The sequence below is a fragment of the Macaca nemestrina genome, chromosome 6 (genome assembly GCF_043159975.1).
Source record: "Macaca nemestrina isolate mMacNem1 chromosome 6, mMacNem.hap1, whole genome shotgun sequence".
NCBI lineage: Eukaryota > Metazoa > Chordata > Mammalia > Primates > Cercopithecidae > Macaca > Macaca nemestrina.
Genome location: NC_092130.1, coordinates 118681196 through 118700544, shown reverse-complemented (window position 1 = coordinate 118700544; position 19349 = coordinate 118681196). Strand labels below are relative to the sequence as shown.

The 19349-nt window shown below is 42.5% G+C and overlaps 1 protein-coding gene across 4 annotated transcripts in view; it reads left to right on the top strand.

Moving 5' to 3' along the window:
* Positions 1–4548: 4548 nt before the first annotated feature.
* LOC105499405 (mitogen-activated protein kinase kinase kinase 1) overlaps positions 4549–19349 on the top strand; it is a 76711-nt gene continuing 61910 nt past the window's right edge. The window contains exon 1 of one of the 4 annotated variants that reach the window (XM_011771954.3): positions 4549–5056. In XM_011771954.3, the coding sequence (XP_011770256.1) occupies positions 4575–5056 (482 nt within the window). In that variant the 5' untranslated portion in view covers positions 4549–4574. Of the gene's footprint in view, positions 5057–5190; positions 5447–5564; positions 6117–19349 lie in introns of those variants that run through there. The other 3 variants (XM_011771955.3, XM_011771957.3, XM_011771956.3) reach the window with 3 other exon arrangements.

Genomic DNA, 19349 nt, shown 5'->3' with positions numbered 1-19349 from the left:
GGTCACATGCAAAGCCTTGTGAATGCAGGATTCAGCAGAGTTGTACCAGGAAGTTGGTAAAAGGAAGAAAAAACTGACAAGGACACTAGTCTAAAGAAAGCAATTGAGTATTACAGGAGGATCTTGGGAAAATGTATGAACCCTTCAAATATTGCTTGCAAAAATGATAGCCCTGATTAAGCCACAAAGGTCAAATGGAAAAAGAATATCTCAGTATGCATCAAAAAATAGCAACCACGATGGCCATTCAAAGAATTCAATCAGTGTAGGATTGTAAAGTGAGAAGAATTTTGCTTACTCTGAGGCAAATTAAATTTAATAAGTTATAGTTGTATTCTTAAATATAAAATTCCAATTCAAGTACTTTTCATTATTACAAAAATTAATTTCTAATTTTAAGAACATACAAATATATGCAAAATGTTTAGAAAGTTTATTAATAAAAGGGAATCATATATATCTCTTAAGTATTTTACTTTAGCTTAAAACATATAAACAACAGTGTTTTGTTTTGGTTGGTTTGGGGTTTTTTTGGTCAATATTTGGCTGTAGGGCCTTAGTCTTTAGAATGTGGGTCCACCGTTTAGAGTTCCATGTATCTTTCACATTGTCTACAATTTTCAGTTTTAGTTTCTTTAAAGCAAAGTGACTCTTGATAGATACCTGCAAAGTAAATTCTAGGCTTGAATGATTTCTTCCCAATCTTTCACAATGGTCATACCCACAACTAATTTGACAAAGATTTTTTCAGTGCCTTGCCTCCAGTACTTCCTACTAACACATGGTAAAGGAAGAACACCCTTTCAATTAAGTATGTCGTCTGATTATTTTTCTCTTAAAAAATCAGTGTGTCCATATGCAAATGCACAATGATAACCTGAATATTCACATAAGTGATTAAAATAAAAATGACTACAAGCATCAAAAACTATTGGAAAGACCGGCACTTAGGTTTCGCCATGGTGATATGTGGTGGCTGGGAAGAAGTTAGAGAATTGTTAAATTGACAGTGTTGCACTGGGTACCACCTCACTTTGATCCCCAGTTTCAATCATTTTCTCTCAAAGCATTTCACTTCATTTTCACTGGAACTTTTTTTTTGCACACACATACTCATGTTTTATTAATTTAATAATCAATTGTGTATTATTTAATTAAATTTCACAAGGAACATTGTAATAGGTGGAATCGAGTTTGGGAACAAATACAATGGATTCTCACGGGACCCATAACTCACCTAGTGGGAACAGAAGTATGCAGGTGCACACCAGCCAGTGGCCTGAGCATTTATTGTGCTGTGTCATCTGCATGTTGTACACCACACAGTAATGGCTGGTATCTGTTACTGGATGAGTCAGCTAAATGGAGGCTGGTTAAGAGACCTTCTACTATAATGTCATTTACAGTGCCCTTGTAGGGAACCAATTATCCCACTGATGACAGGATTTTCTGACTTAGAACATCTGAAAACACCTGGGAAGTATGTTGTCTGGAAAGAGCATGCAGAAACCAAATCCTAGGCCCAGCACTCCTGCAAGTATTCCATAACAAATATTTGTAAGCTTGAAAGAACACCAGCTTTTACCCTATTCTCAAGGTTACATTATTCTTTTATGTTTATCTGAGGTACAGAACTCACAAACAGCCATGAATATGTGAATACACTCACATACTGATGGATGTGGAATTCTACCAGTCAGCCTGATAAATACCCACTAATAAAAATATGTGTAGATCGGAATATTTTTGTTTATTCATTTTTGTAGAAATTAAAAACAACAAACAATATCCTCAGAGGAGAAAAATTCCTGCATGTGCACAGTAGGTGCTTACTAAATATATGATGAATCATGTACAGGCTGAAATAATTCTCCCAATGTATATTATGTCTGCTCATTCTAATATTTGTGATATTTATGCACAGTGAGGAAATGCCCAGTGTCAAAAGCGATCCTCAACGTGAATATGGTGTAGGAACTGAAGTGTGATGTAGTTTCCAGCAGCACTATGTGGAGGCAGTGATCTGTAATGCAACGGTATAAAGGTTACTGAAATTGTCATGAAATTGCATGCGTGAAATCATTGCAAGGTTTACGTCCCAGTGAGGATGGAAATGAAGAGCTTTGAAATAGGAACCGGAGCTTTCAGTCTAGAAACAACCTTGGAAGAAATACAAGTCTCCTGAATGTCATTAAAGAAATCATATTAAGAGAATTCAGAGCCTACAGTACTTGATATTTGACATCCACCTCTCTGCAGTAACATAGAGCAGGATTGAACAGCACCAAAACCAGAGCTAGAGTCTTAATCACGCATAAGACTCAGAAACTTTGGTAGCAATCCCATACAGTTAAACACTCCTCAAAACTTCTATTAACATACGGCGGAGGGAGAACACCCTTTTTAGTTAAGCATGCCCTTTGGTTCTCTCTTTAAGAAATCATTGTGTCCATATGCAGACGCATAATGACAACCTGAATATTTACGTAAAAAATTAAAGAAAAAAAATGACTCAAAGCACCAAAAACTGTGGGAAAAGGCCAACACTGAGGTTTCTCCATAGTAATATGTGGTGGCTGGAGGAAGTTAGAGAATTGGGTCTAGTTGATAGCGCTGCGCTGGGTAGCCCTCTCCCTTTGATCCCCCCCAGTTTCAACCACTGTACAGAGAGTCAAAAATCAAAGTTTTGCTGGAAACTCCTTTTAACTTTGCTACTCTGGCTAAAGTCTTCCACTTACTTTTCTCACTTACAGGTACCTGAATATGTGCGTGCAAATTTAAAAGTCTTTAGATCAAAATAGGAACAAGGAAAGTTTATCCGTTTCAGTTTAGGATTTGGTGGGTGTGACAATCCGGGAAAACCTAGGAAATAACTACTGTTTGGTTTGAATGATACATTTGAGTGCCATTAAAAGAGCATATAATTATAGCCTAACTGTAGACTTAATTTTTAACAGATTTATCTGAACTTTCAAAATTTGTACCGTTGAGTATAACGATCTAAAACTATCTTACGGGAGATGTTACAGCAGTTTTCAAAACATTGAGCTAATATGAAATCCGGACTTTTTAAAACCCCTCTGATCTAACCTGCTTACGCAGTTAACATTATATCTGGGAAAGGGGCTTTCATTTTACCTAGTCTCAAGAAGTCAATGGAATTTTTCTGTAAATAGTTCAGGCTTTTGTCTAAATATGTGAAGACTGACAAGATTACCTCCGTGAGAGTCCGTACTCCCCACCCCTAACTTCCCCCCTCCTTAATCATGTTTCACAAAGTAAATCTATAGACGCTCCTCCTGGGTTTTGGGAGATTCCCCATCCTAAACAAACCAGCGGGAGGAAAGGCAAGGAAGGAAGAAATATACGCAACATAGAAGCTCTCCTCAGTTGACAAAAGGTCAAAAATCATTGACGTGTAAATGTTGCTTTTTCCATCCCAAAGCACCTTCTCACGTAGAGGCCAGGAACTAGGGGCAGCCCGGCCCTGCAGGGGTGGGGACAGAGGGAACCCGGCCGGTGGCCCGACCCTGCAGGGAAGAAGGACGTGCGGCGAGAAGCATCGGATTCGGGGAGGGCCAGGTGACATTGCCGAGCACTTCCTGGCACAGCGCTGGTCCCCTCCCCAAACGCGCTCTATGTGGTCCTGTACGCGACTGTCTTTCCCAAAGACAGCCAAGGAAAAACTACTAAAGATCGACCAGGACACCCCCTTCCTTTCCTCCCCACCACGGTTTCTCAGAGGCTGTGGGGACTTGGTGCGGGTAGGGGGTAGTTGTCCCAAATCAGCAGCTTCAGGATGTAACGTATTACAGAAAACTTTGAAGTTTTGTTATTTGTAGCACAGGGATAGGAGTGGGACAATAGAGGAGTGTTTTCTTTTCAAAAGAAAACAAAAACAAAACTTTTATTTTTTGGTCCGCGGCAGCCTGCCTGCTAAACGTTGACTTGCTTTCGCTTTGCAGCAGGCGACGGTCCCGGGCGCCACCTGCGCGTCGGTGGGAGGCTGGTCCGCGCCCTGGTCCCTCGACGCCCACGGCAAAGGGCAGTGCGAATGACAGACTGTAAACCCTCTGGCCTGCGTCCTTTTCAAGCACCAGAAACCCAAGTCGGAACTAATTCTTTCTTTCGGAAGCCGCAACTCCCCTCCGGCGAGCTCCCGCGGAGCCGGGCCGAGATTGCGGAGGAAGCGGCGCGGCGCCGCCGCCAAGGCTCCTCCTGTCGCCGGTGAGGCCGGGACTACCTGGCGGCGCGGCGCGCGCAGCGCTGAGTCCAGGGCGCCCCCGCCCCCTCCCTCTCCCAGTCCACTTCGTCCGCCCGCCCTCTCGCCCGGCCGAGAGCACAGCCCACTCCCTCCCACCTGCGGCCGCCGGGCCGCCCTCCGCCCGCACCTCTGCCGCAGGCCGGACCCAGCGCGCCCGCCCGTCGGTCAGTCCAGGCCAGGCGCCCGGCGGGCCGCACTCACGCAGTTGGCGCAGGAGGCCTTACGCTGGCGGCGCAGTGCCCGCCCCCTGCGCTCTCCCCGCCCCCTCCCTCCCTCGCAGGGGCCGAGCGAATGTAGCCCGCGAGAGAAAATGGCGGCGGCGGCGGGGAATCGCGCCTCGTCGTCTGGATTCCCGGGCGCCGGGGCTGCAAGCCCTGAGGCGGGCGGCGGCGGAGGGGCCCTCAAGGCGAGCAGCGCGCCCGCGGCGGCCGCGGGACTGCTGCGGGAGGCGGGCAGCGGGGGCCGCGAGCGGGCGGACTGGCGGCGGAGGCAGCTGCGCAAAGTGCGGAGTGTGGAGCTGGACCAGCTGCCTGAGCCGCCGCTCTTCCTTGCCGCCTCACCGCCGTCCTCCTCGACTTCCCCGTCGCCGGAGCCCGCGGACGCAGCGGGGAGTGGGACCGGCTTCCAGCCTGTGGCGGTGCCGCCGCCCCACGGAGCCGCGAGCCGCGGCGGCGCCCACCCTGCCGAGCCGGTGGCCGCGCCGGACAGCGGCGCCTCGAGTCCCGCAGCGGCCGAGCCCGGGGAGAAGCGGGCGCCCGCCGCCGAGCCACCTCCTGCAGCGGCCCCCGCCGGGTGAGCAGCGCGGCCGGGGCACGGCGGGGACTTGGGAGCGGGCGAAGGGCAATGAATGAACTCTGGGCACCATGCACGGCGTCCCGGGGCTCAGCGCAGTGAGGCTACGCGCCGCTCGCCGGGACCCGCGCCCCTGAGCATGCCCCGACCCCTCCGGAGTCGGGCGGCGCCCCGGACCCAGAGCCTGGGGGACCGGACGGGGACGTGCGGAAGAGTTTGTTATTGTTTGCAGACATGTGACAGGCGTGCGAGCCTCTCTGCGGGGAACCGTTACGAAAAGGTGTAGGGGGCCATGGCTGGCTCTGTGGGACTCCTGGAATCGGGGCTCTCCGAGGAGCCCGGGGCCGGGGGATGGCCCTGCGGCGGCGCCCCCGAACGGGTGTCCCCGGGGTAAAGGCATTGGGGGCGAGGCCCGAGCCTGCGGCGGGCGGTGGTCGGAAAAGGGGCGGGGTGGGTGGGAAGCCCGAGGTCGGGTGGGGGACTGAGAGGGCCGAAGAGAAAGTAGCAGGTCCCAGCGGCTGTGACAGGCAGAGCTCCTCGGCCCGCCCGGGACTCGAGACCCTAGGCAGGTATCGCGGGCCAGGCCCGGACGCAGGCGGCGCGCCCCCAGCGCCGGCCGCAGGGTTGGAGGAGGACGGCTTGGTAACGCCTGTCAAAGCGGTGCGGCGGGAGGCTGCACACTCGCAGGGGCTTGCAGTCTTTTAGGAAGTGCGGTTTGTCTAATTGCGGCCCCCAAGGGGCTCTGAGTGTTCCTGGGAATGCGAACTGCACTGCTAAGTCACTTGAGTGACTTCTGTTTGGAGTTTGAATTTGGCCTTTGAAGTTTGCATTTGGCGGAGTGGTGTAAGAGCCAGGACCGGATGTGTCAGCCATTCAGTTTCAAAGCAGTGGTGACTGCTCCCCGCAGCCCCTCCGGCTTGGTCCGCGGACCACGTCGCGGGTGCGGTGCTTCCTGCTCGGTGTCCCGGCGCGGGCCGCCCGCTGAATTCCAGGGGCCACAGTGCGGTGGGCTTCGGTTCAGATGCGTCTTCTGGTGCATATGAAGTACAGTATGTGTAAGGTAATTTAGACCAGCGGTTTATTGGTCTCTCCCATTTTTGGCTACTGGAAATTTTTATGTTAAAGGAAATTATTTTAAGTGTGACAGCTACGTCCTTGTTTGCTTTTTAAAAATCTAATTAACGTATGCAAAGCACAAAGTCTTGATGGGTATTTTGAGTTGCTGGAAATGTTTTTGTGATAGTCCCTCGTTGCCCTGTAGAATTCCCTGACCTTTATTATGAGAATAAAGCGTGTCATTTTGTGAGACGAATTTGACAGTAGGAGTCCTTGGTTTGGATTAATTATCTAAAGTGCTCTGGCATTTTTTGTGCACTTGATTATTTGCTTAAAATCACGATCCATTTAATATTTAGATGTCCTCTTCCACCCCCCCCCAAGAACTAAAAAACATGCTCCGCACTGTGCCATGGCACTACTGAGACGAAAGGAGATTTGTGACTGATAACAGTTTTCTGTGCACTTGTACATGTAATTTATTCTTACAAGAGTTATGAACCTCTATAGTTTTTCTGTTTCTGTGCAGATTGTATTAAAACTTAACTAGAATAATTCTTTGAAGGCAACTTTTACTTTAAATGAACTCCAGATAAACTCCCCAAATTTAAGAAAATTGTATCTAAGGAGACCTAACTTTTTGGATACAATAAATAATTTAGCAAACGTCAGCATTCTAGTCCTCTTAATGAGCTGTGAATATAGTAGAAGAGCATCCATTGTAAAAATAATGTACTGAAATTGCTTAGTGTTGTCTCGACACAAAACAAGAGGTCTAAGGTGGAGGCAGATAGAATTTAGGGACTAAGTAATCCATGCTTAGTATTTGCGTTTTATAACCGAGGTTTTTTCAAACCCTTTGCTTAAGGTGTAGGTTATAATTGCACAGTATAAGAAAATAATGGGCTAGTAAGAATAATCTTTTTTTAAAAAAATTATTTTTACTAGTCAGAATGCTGTTGTTTTATCCCAAATGTCATATGTAAAGATTTCATTTATAGTAAAATGTTGATTCCCTAACCTTATGAAATATTATAGTGAATTTTTTTTCCTTAACAATTGGGTTGAAATTCATTTGAATCTGTTGGTGTAAGACTTTGTGGGGTGACGGCTTGTATCTTATTTGTGTGTGTATATTTTGTGTTGCATGTTGGTTATGATACATGATTACTTACCATTTAAATTAAAGCTTTAGAAAAAAACCCCTTGATTATAGCCAACTCAATAAAATATCAGTTGAACTTTATGTTTTACTTTTTTTTTTTTTTGACAGTTGTTAAGTTACATTCATACTTCCAAGAGGAAAATCTAAGATTTTGAAATATTTGAGAGTTCTGTGGTTTTTTTTTTAATTTTAGAATTTCCTTCTGATCTTTGGATGTAGAAAATACACTTTGAATTAGAAGTTATATAAATAATACTCGTTTAAATAGAAGATTTTAAGTTTGTCCCTCTTTTTCAGGGTTAATAGCTGAAATCAGTGAAAGCGCCTGTAAGTGGCGCCCAAGGGTTTGGAATTTTTCCTTATATTACAGAATTTAGGGGCTTTTTCTTCCTATTTACTGTCTTTGAAGAAAAATTACAGTGTTACTCTCCATTGAACAAGCTATTGTGAGTTTGGTAGATATAATTACCCCATCCTATTTTTGTAACTTAAAAAAACCAAACTATCAATTTGCTGGCCCCGTGAAAGAACAAGATATGCTGTACTTGTTAATGTTAGTTTTTGTTTAAAACTAAAGATATTTCACAGGCTGCTTTTATATCCTCATATAGCCCTCAGATTTCACTTCCTTTTTAAAGCTGTTAGGCTAAAAATATAATTTAGTGACCTTTTAGTAAAGAGGAGTTTTAAGAGCGTTATTACTGAAAAATTACTCTTAAAATATTAAGTTGGTGACTTTATAAAAATAAAGGTAGTCACATAAGTTAGTATTCCATGAATTTGTAAGGTTTTAGTTAAGCATGGTCTCAATTTCATTTTAAATCAGGTAAGAAAATTAATGCATTCTTCAAAGATGAACCTTATTAAATAAAATTCTGGAAGAGAAATATCAGAGCTAGAATTGTTGCCAACTTTTATTTTCTTTTCATATCTGATTTTGGCAAGAATGACTGGTTAACCAACATTCCTTAATATATGATTTCCAATGCACTATAATGACTCCATTTTGTTAGATATGAAAAACAGGAAGTAGCCCTGTTCATTGGTATTCTTTTACGACTTCCATAGCACCTTGAGCATAATATGTTGCATGTTTTAGAAATGGCCACTGAGTTGTCAACTTGCAGATTTCAAAATGTGGGAAGAAAGGAGTGTTCTTTTGCTTTCAACAAGAGCAAAAAAAAAAAAAAAAACTAGCTACAGCTTGCCTAGGCTGAGTCGGCTAATCAGTCCTTGACACTGCCTGTGTGCATCCCAAAGGAAGAAATGATGGAGTGGCAAGTTAGTTAATGGGGAATGGATTACCATGAGGAAAAATATGGGACATTCAGAAATGCTCTCAGGTAGAAAGCACCACTTTTGCATTTTGTACTCTAGTCATCTTCTTGGGTTGAGGGCTATCTCTTACACAGAAGGCAATGGGAAAATGTGTCATGGAAAAGTAATAGTCTCTAGAGGCTGCTTAGGAACTCCTTGTATATTACACCTTTAATCTTGGAATTCTTTGCTTCTATCAAATACGTCAAGTATGGACGTGGTTGTTTCCTTAGTCCTAGCCTCTTTTCATATCCTAAGTTAAAAGCTTAAGCAACTTAAAGATGTAAATGGTAGAGTATTAATGTGAGGAAATGTGTAAGATTAGGAGTAACCCAAAGTTGTCTTTAAGAAATTATTTAAGAACATGTTTAATCATGAAAGAAATAATCAGGGCCAGAATTAGTAGATGGTTCATTGCAAAGTGTGAGATTAGTCAGGTACTCTTTTCAGATTGCAAAAATATATTAGGATTTTATCTGTGGCTTAAAACATATTCATTGAGCATATAGATATGCCTAGATACCTTTTATATAATCACCTTTTTTGCCTTCTGTGTGTGTGTATAATATCTATTATATGTATTTTATATATATTTTTATATAATCTCATTTAATCATCACTGCAGTCCCGTAAGATAGTGTAATTTCTGTTTTCTGAAGGTGCAAACTCATCTGAGATGGTAAAGCCTTATGATCACACAACTAGAAGAAAGCTAGGATTCAATCCCAAGTCAGTCTGACTGCACAGTCTGTTTCTTTCCACTACTCTGCTTCTTCTATTTTCTTTTTCAAATTAACAATCAAATTAATTGATTATTTTTAAGGAGAAATTTGTTTTGCAGGAATTCTAATAGATCATGAGCTAGATCTCTACCCTCTGCTAAGTTTGCCAATAGGTATGTTTCTGTAACCTGGCCTTGTATATGTAATACAAGTAAACTGTATTTAGATCACCCTATCATGTCTGCCAGAGAGGATTAGTCATTGGTGTTGAATGTTTCTTAGATTTATTGATTTGTGCTGTATTAAATCATAAATGAAAGGAGATAAAGAAGCTGAAATTAACGTGGTTCATTCATGATAATCACACAGGAAGAGAAACTTTTAGTATTGCTATACCCTACCCCTTTGTTATTGTTTTAGACTGCATCCGTTTAACATTTATGAACTTCTGCAAGGTAGTGGTCTTGGGTGGTGGAGAAAAAGATTATGAGTGCACAAGCTGTTTCTGTCGGTAGGTTGTAGTATGAACATGTTTCACAATACTGTGTTAAGTGCTATAAGAGAGATGGGGGATACAGAGGGGATACAACATACTGGTTTCAAACTATTTCTGCCTACTCTCATAAGAGGAATATATACAAAACTGCATGTTCAGGCATGATTTTTTTTTTCTTGCAAGAGAAAATTAAAAAGGAGATACGAGGAGCAAGAAATTCAACATCTGCTGATGCTAGTTCTGAAATTCAGTCTTTATTATTAGTAACAGCAACTCTACTAGTTATGAAAACAACATGGAGAAATGTAAAATAATGCTCTAGGGCGTAAGATGATCAAGGAAGGTAGCCTTTATTTACTCTATGGCATGTCATAGGTGATTTAGTTATGTTTGGTATGGAAGGGAGTTCTGTATTGTTAGTGACTGAGTCCTTTGGAATACGAGGCTGGTTTGATACAGATGTTAATTTGATCGAGATGTTGTAGAATACTAAGGGGAATTGTTAAAACTCACCAAGTGTATAATTCTGCAAGTACACATCAGTCACCTGGGAATTAACTAACCCATCAGACCTCTTGAAGACTGGAAAAAGTGCCTGGAGCCACATGGTACAGCCTACACAGTACTGTAGTTAGTGCGTTAAATAAGTTTATCACCTGTAAGCATAATGATGATGGATAGATGTGTAGTGAGAAGAGAGTCAATACTGGGGTGTAGGTGGAAGTTTGCTCTTGACAGATGTTATCATTACTTTTTTTATTTTTAAATTAGAAATGGGTTCTCACTATGTTGCCTAGGCTGGAATCGAACTCCTGGGCCCAGGTGATCTTTCCACATAGCTGGAACTACAGTTGCAAGCCAGTGTGTCCGGCTTTACTTTTCTTCATTGCCTAAACAATAATTTAAGTGATATGTTATCACATAATCTTCAAACTGGTCTTATGGCATTCTGAATACTAAATATCAGTTGTTAATAGACCAGGAGTTTTATCTGATTCTTTGCACCATCTCCCAGCATCTAGACTAGTGTCTGGCACCCATGAATATTAGGTGCCCAGAAATGTTAACATGAATTAATTTCCCCAAAGTGGTTAAATTAGTGTTATCTGAAGATTAAAATAATGTAGTGTGATTTTAATCATGTTCTAGCTTAAGACAAGTTTTGAAGGCAAGAACTGTTTTTTATGAGTTTTTGTACAACGTTTGGTATTTATTTATTTATTTTTGAGACAGAGTCTTGCTCTGTTACCCAGCTTGGAGTGCAGTGGCGCAATCTCTGCTCACTGCAACCTCTTCCTCCTAGGTTCAAGCAGTTCTGCCTAGCCTCTCGAGTAACTAGCTGGGATTATAGGCATGCCCCACCATGCCCAGTTAATTTTTGTATTTTTTTTGTAGAGATAGTAGTTCACCATGTTGGCCAGGCTGGTCTTGAACTCCTGACCTCGAGTGATCCGCCCACCTTGGCCTCCCAAAGTGCTGGGGTTACAGGAATGAGCCACTGCGCCCAGACCATTGCTTGATGTTTGATAGCAGTAGTTGGCATTTAACAAGCAGTCATTGATAATATTGACCAATTTTATATTATGTGAGCCTTCTAATAATTAGTGTAGTTACAAAATAATAGGAGCCATGCTCAAACTGTCAAATATTGAGAAAATTGAATTCCTGGTATTTGAAAGTGTCTGGTTATTTGAGTTAATTGGTAAGCCGTCCTGATTTTCCTCTTAACTATGACACTTCTTCCGTGGCGCCCATCTTCATCCTCTTGAATGTTGATACTAGAAGATCCCCAGGGTGGTCCTAGGCCTTCTATCATTCTGTCTTGTCCATCCCCACTCCAGTCTTATTAATGCCCTTAGATCAGTTATGGACCATTTACAAATGATTGCAGAGTTTATTGTCCTAACCATGACCTCTCCTCAAATCCAGACCTACACCTGGCTACGTGACACCTGTGCAGTCAGATGTCTAAAACCAAATTCAAGATCTTCCCTAAACCTCCTAACATGTTCCCTGCTCGTTAAATGGCAGAACCAGAACCGAGAAGTCACCCTTGACACCTCCTCCTCTCACCTCCTCAGATTCAGTCCATCCTTAGGTGCTGGCAGTTTGACCTATTATCACACCCCTAGCCAGGTGCCCATTGTCTCTCATTTCCACTAACTTAGTAGCCTCCTTGCCTGATTCTGTGTCCTTTCTCCTTTGCAGTCTGTTCCAATCTGTTCTCTGTATTAGGTGGCCAGAGTGATCATTTCAAAATGTAAATCTGATCATAACTTTCTCCCTCCAGAAAAGTAAATGTAATTTAATTTTAAGATGTTCAGATGCCTTCCATTTGGATAAAGACCAGGAAATCTTTAACGTGCCTTACCGAGTCCCTGCGTGGTCGGGCCCCTGCGTGCTTCTCCAGGCCCATCTCAGCTCACACTTGCCCTTGTTCCATGGCAGGGTTGCCTGCTTTCATTTCCTCAGACTCACTGCCTTCTGCTATAGGGCCCTCACATGCTCCCTCTGCCAGGAACACTGTTTCTCCATAAAGTCAGCTCCTCATTGTTAAGTCATTGGCACTTCCTCAGGGAAGCTTTCCCTGATCCGCCCGGACGGGCTTTGTAGCAGGGTGTCCCTACTGTCAGTGTTGTGTTTGTACATTTGTTATCTCATTTAATGAATGACTACCTTCCCCAGAAGACTGAAGACTGAGTGGGCAGGGCCTGGACCTAGCACCTAGCAAGATGCCTGGCATAGGGTAGACACTGTGTAAATATTTGTTGAATAAATGAATGAGAGAGATAATGGCATGGCATGTTCAAATTAGTGGATCCACTGTTTTTCCTGTTTAGTCAGACGTAATTTAGGACATAACTAAAAAGGTGTTAAATGACAAAAGTCTAGACTATTGGTGTTTCCACATTGTAGATTTGTGGTAGACTCATTGAGAGGTATCTGGACTTGTAGACATGCCTAGTGCCTCGAGTGAAATAGGACAGCTTAATGTAGTAGAGAGCAAATAGCTATACTGCATGACAACTTTATAGGTAAGAAGAGTCTGCTATGTATATATAATTATTCTGTACTTAATAGGGAGTTAAGAGTGTGTGTATATATATGCATTTATATATTCACACATCTGTGTGAATGAATATACACATAAAGGTGTCATGCATTAATATAATTCTTATTTTTTAAGTTCTCAGGATGTCATCTAAACTCAAGCTATCATTTTTAGAATTCTTGTCTTGATAACCCTACTGCATCCAAAATTCATTAATTTGATCATAATTCAACTTGGGATAAATAAAAGTTCACATTTGCATTGCAGATAGTATTTGTTAGGCAGGTACTCCACGAGATTGCAGAAGCCAAGAACCTATATAACAGAAAACATTTTAAAGTTTACTGTTGGTAAGTAAACCCAGCAGCCTCTCTTATCTAGAACGTGAGTTAGCACTAAGAAGTAAGAAAAAATGCTCAAAGCAGCCAAACGACCTGTAACAAAATAATGTGCTTTGAAGCACTTTGATTTTACACTTAGAAGAGTTCCCAGGGCATTTGCTCAGGATTGATACTTATTTCAGGGGTTGTTCATGCAATCTTGTTAATGTGGTGTTCCTAACATGCAGCAATTAGAAGCAGCCAGTTAGAGGGGGTGGCAGTGTGAGTCCTGCAGGAGGCAGGTTCCCCAAGGCAGCAGTGTTGGCACACCTGACAGAGGAGAGAGGGAGAAGAGGATGTCAAAACATTGCAGTCGGGGCCACCTGGCATTGGTACAGTTAGTTCCACCTGGGTAGCCTCTACCATTTAAAAATATACTCAGTGAAGTTGGGCAGCTTGTAATATAGATTAAGGAAAGTTACTATCCAAGATAGTTATAGAAAGTGTCTTGACCTTTCAGTGGTAAGCCTCTAACTTTTCTGTAAGATGTAGTTCTCTAGCCTTGATGATACTGAATAAATATGTACTTTAGAATTATATAAAATTGGATGCTGCTCACCAAATGTCTTAACTATTATCTGTGTGGAAAAATCTTTTTTGTTACTGTTGACCTGAGTCATTTTATACCCTGCAGTTTCTTTAAAATGCTTAATAATCACCACTATCACTAATATACTGATCTTTTCCTTTTTTTTTTTTTTTTTTTTGAGACAGAGTCTTAAAGATATTGTTCTTGCTCCAAGGGTATAGATTCTTCTTCTTCTCTTTTTTTTTTTTTTTTTGTTTGAGATGGAGTTTCGCTCTTGTTGCCCAGGCTGGAGTGCAATGGCACGATCTCGGCTCACCATAACCTCCGCCTCCCGGATTCAGGTGATTCTCCTGCCTCAGCCTCCCGAATAGCTGGGATTACAGGCGCCTGCCACCAAGCCCAGCTAATTTTTGTATTTTTAGTAGAGACAGGGTTTCACCATGTTGGCCAGGCTGGTCTTGAACTCCCAACCTCCGGTGATCCACCCGCCTCAGCTTCCCAAGGTGCTGGGATTACAGGTGTGAGCCACTGCGCCCGGCTGGGTCTAGATTCTTAAATAACCAGATTTCAAGTTTTGTACAAAGATTGAAGGAAAGCTAGTATTTAACCAGAAAGAAAGGGTTTGTCGGGAGATTATCAGCTGTATCTTTGCTGACTCACTGATACTGTGGTGTCTAAGACATCTTGGCTTTTATGACAGAATCCTGCTTACAACTTTCTCCAGGATAGTTCCTCCAGGAGGGACACCTCTGCCAGGCACTGTGGCAGTCACATGTCCAGGCTGCGTCCCTGCCCTGCTCAGCCTCTTCATCCTTGCATTCAGATCTCCATGTGATTTAGGGTGCCCATCAGGGTAAACACTGCTACTGTCTCTTTAAATGCTGTGCTCTTACTCTTCTGGCTTTCACACCTTCAGCTTCCAATCAGTCACCAGTTCTTGTTGTTACCACTCTCCTACTAGCCTGAGAATCCACCCAACTTTCTCCACTGCCATGGCTGCTAACCCAGGGTCAGGCCACTGTCAACTCACTGTCAACCTTTTCTTCACCCTCAGAATAAAGTTCAGACTCTGTAACGCAGTTCAGAAACCCCTAGCTCTCAGGCCTCTCTGCTCAATCTCAGCAGTCCCTCAGAACAGTCTGCTGCAGTCATTGGGCACCATGATCATAGTTTTAGTCCCTCAACTGACCCTTCTTTTTTTTTTTTTTTTTAGAAAACAATTTTTATTTAAAAATTTATTTTATAAAAAGTGTTGGCATGAATACATAGATAAGGCATTTGAAATGGCTTCTCTGGTTGGACTGTTAACCAGCTGAATTCCAGCTCTGTCCTGCAGCTGATCACCCTTTCTCGGCATGCCCAATGCTCTAACCTCTATCTAGAATACTCCTTCCAGCTCTGTGGTGAGGTTTTTTGTTTGTTTTGTTTTTATTCTCTTTGCAATAAAGAATTATTGGTATTCCACTAAAAAATAGATGTGGCTTTGTAGAAATCAGTGCTATACTGTGAATTCTGCTGAACTCTGGTTTTAACGTTCCTCGATACCTGAGGTAGATTTGCTACTTTTAAGCCTTTTTAGTGTTTTTCTCTATCATTGTACACGTAGTCAGGTCTTACTGAACGACAGTTTACAAAGAGATGTTTGTAAAGCACACAGTATTGTAAAGTGAATCAGATTTTCTTATTTTGAGGTAAAAGCTTAGAGGTGTGGTCTCAGGGAAAAAATGTTGCTGCCAACCTACATGTTGCCGTCCTTGAGAACAAACCGAGGCCTTCACAGTTCAGACAACAGATATGCTTAAATACTTCAAGCAGAGAGCTTGATGACGATGTAGGCATCACAAGGTTTATGTCAGCTGCTGGACCTGCGCAGACAGGGTCCCAGCAAGCTGACAGGTTGTAGGTGAGCAAGCATGTTAGATGTGCAGGTCACTCACATCCCTTTTTGTCAGATCTGTGGATGTTCTTTCTTGAGAAAGGAAAGGTCAGAGTAGTAAGCATGCTAGAGCGAGTGTCTTCAGTCCTGCTATCACTTCTGAGAAGGAGATGTCCATGCCTCCAGGAAACACTCCCAGAGCTGTGAGCCAGGCACCAAGGTGCTGGGGACACAGCAGGAAGGACGTCTCCATCCTGTAGTCACTTGCCTGTGGAGGAGCTTACCTGATGACAAAGACAGTGCAGGCCCCAGTCCACTGGGAGTCAGGGAGGCATCAGGGGGCTTTTTTGGGAAATGTGAGGTGGAGCACCAAGCCAAGTCCTGATGAATGTGGAGGAGTGAACCAGGTGAAGGGAACTTGCAAGGAGGTTTTGTGGCCTAGGGGTGGGTGGAGAACACACAGACCCAGAAATCAGCAGTCTTAGGATGGCATGGAGGACTGCAAGTATAGTTCTGGTAACTCGGTCAGAGTGGAGGCAGGGTGCAGAGACCCAGCTGGGACACAATGTCTGGCTCTGGCCAGAGAGAGAGCCACGCAGAGCTCTCTGCCTTGTATTGCCACTACTGACCAATCCTTGGATCTCAGCACTTAGGACCAAATAAAAAAGCCTTTGTAATTTGACAGGTAACCACAGAGTGTTAGGAAGTGGGTCAGGAGGCCCCAGGAAGGATTTACATCAGAGCTGGGACAAGACAGTCTGGGGTCACAAATCTGGGAGCTGTGGCTTTTGCACTTCAGTAGCGCCACATAGTTTCAGAGGTTCACAGATTGGGAAGTGTTCTCATGGCAAAATGAATTCCATCCACCGTGGTCCTGAATTTGGTTTTGGAACTACATGTTGACATTTCAGAGACCATATACTGTAGTGATTAAGAACCTGGGTCCGGCCAGGCACAGTGGCTCACGCCCGTAATCCCAACACTTTGGGAGGCCGAGGCGGGTGGATCACCTGAAGTCAGGAATTCGAGACCAGCCTGGCCAACATGATGAAACCCCATCTCTACTAAAAATACAAAAAAAGAACCTGGGCCCTAGGAATTAGACCTGTTAGCTACTTGGACCCCAGGGAAGTCACTTCTCTGAACCTTGAATTTCTTGTCTCTAAAATGGGATCGTTGGTACCATTTTAGTGGTGCTTTTCTGGATCAAGCACCATTCTTGATCCAGAAAAGTATTTAGTTAATACTAACTATAGATAGTACTCTTGCACATAACTATCTATTCTCACTACTTAAACCTTTAACTGTACAGATGAGGATGAGGTTAAGAGCCTCCCCCAAGGTTGCCGTGCTACTTACCACTAGGTCAGCAAAGGCAGTTTGTGTAGGTAATGCATCATCTTGATAACAATATATTTTCCCGTTATTTTGAAATGATTTACTAGAAAAATAGAAAATGACAACTTTCAAAATTCTGTGATATGGGATAAAGCATCTCAGGGTTCTCATCTCTGTGACCTAATGCAGGTTTATTGGTCTTGTTTTCTCATCTGTGAAAAGGTTGGTTTACATAATCTCTCAGTTCCCTTCAAGCTCTAGCAACTCTCCAAAAATTTAACTTGGAAATTACTTCTTGTGGCTAAATTTAGCTGTAATTATTGAAACAACAGTTAGTTTTTTGAACTTATAAACTCTTGGAATTTTAAACCTGGGTAACAACTATAAAGAGAAATGCAAATGAAAAGCAGCAAAGGCTGAGAAAAAAGAAATCATATTTGTTAAGCAACATTAAGTGATGAGAAAATATGTTTTTAAAAAAGCTTATAACTGCTAGGAGAATATTATTTTACAAATTGGAGAAAATAAATTAGGTCAGAGTTATTAACATGTTTGTGTTTAGCAAATACTACCTTACTAAGGGGACAGTTTTGAAAATAACTTTAATTTTTTGACAACCTTGCTATTAAAAGCTGTCTTTTTCTTCTCAATGTTAATTGTATAAAGAAGGGACATTCTTGGATATAACCTCTAAAATAGCCTCTTCTTTGACTTCTTCCTATGTTTATAAAGACCTTTTTGTAAGTAATATGTATGCATCTTTTTTTAGGTTAAAAATGCATCGCTTGGTAACAATCATATTGCTTCCTAATTGTCAAAATTCACACTTAATTATATTTTGGGAGCTCTTGTCATGTAATTTGGATAAAGTTGACAGCTACTAGAAAATGCAAATGCATTTCACTGTTAATCCTATTATTTTGGGCTCAAGTTCTAAAAAATTATGACTTTCAAATAGACTTGGAATAAGACTGTTTAACTGATTTAATCATTGTAATTGCACCAACTTGAAGCGTATTCACACAAACCACCTTGCCTATTGCTGTTTTTCTTTTCTTTTCTTTTTTTTTTTTTTTTTTGAGATAGGGTCTCACTCCTTAACCCAGGCTGAAGTGCAGTGACACGATCATGACTCACTGCAGCTTCAACCGTCCCGGACTCTGTTGATCCTCCCACTTCAGCCTCCCAAGTAGCTGGGACCACAGGTGCATGCTGCCATACCCAGCTAATTTTTTGTTTGTTTGTTTTGTTTTGTTTTGTGTTTTAGGGACGGGGTTTTACCATGTTGCATAGGCCGGCCTCCAACTCCTGGGCTCAAGCAATCCACCCACCTTGGCCTCCCAGAATGCCAGGATTACAGGCGTGAGCCACCGTGCCAAGCCCGCATTGCTGTTTTTTATACACAGAACTGAAACTGCTCATAATTCATTGCAGAGCACACGGACATTCAGCAGTAATTACTTTTTGTCTTGGATTCCTGGCAGTAAAGAATGCTTGACCCTTCCTGCTTCTACCCCAACCCATGCTAGTTCTTATTGTTGTGATCAGTTATTAGATATTTATTTGGGGCACTTATTCTGTGCTGCTAGCATGTGATTTCCAGATAAGGCTGTGATCAGGAATAGAGCAAAGTCTTTTGAATCTTGGTCACCTCAGCACCATTCTCTAGCTAGTTGTGGCTGATGGTGATACCTGACTGTACATTTTGTTACTAGTAAATAAGGCAGCTAAGCTGTCATCTGCACAATGCAAACTGAAATCATCCTGCAGTTTTTTAAGTGGATAGTAGGACATTCCCTCCACTGCAAGATGATTTGCTGGGAGAGTTTTAAATAGTGCTGAAGACACACGAGAAGAAAGCCTTCCCTTTTTGGGCTCAGGTCCAAAAAAAGCAGTTTTGGCATTAAAGAGAAAAGGTTTATGCTCAAGAACTTCTTGCTTTTTCTTCTCCCTCTTACTTCTTGGACCAAGTTTTGGTGATAAGACACAAAACCGTTAGTGTCTGAAGTACCTCTGAATCCAGCAGCCTTCTAAAGAAATGTGGTCAGAGTTATATTGTGTAATATAATGTTTTCTTCTTGTTGAAGATGCCCCCAGAATACTAATAGATGTCACAGATTTTGCAGATTTTAGTTGTAAATTTAAAATTTTAAAGTCATAGATTTTAATTACTAAAAACAAATTAGTAGACATTTCTTATCTGAGTAGAAGATACTGTTGGCCATACCCTAATCCAAAATGAAATTTTTTTTCCCCAAGTTCTGTTTCCGTTTCATGTTTCACCTTCCCTCTCTCTTTCTTAAACACATACATTTACTACCTCCCCCACCCCCATACATATACAGATCTTGCTAAATTATTG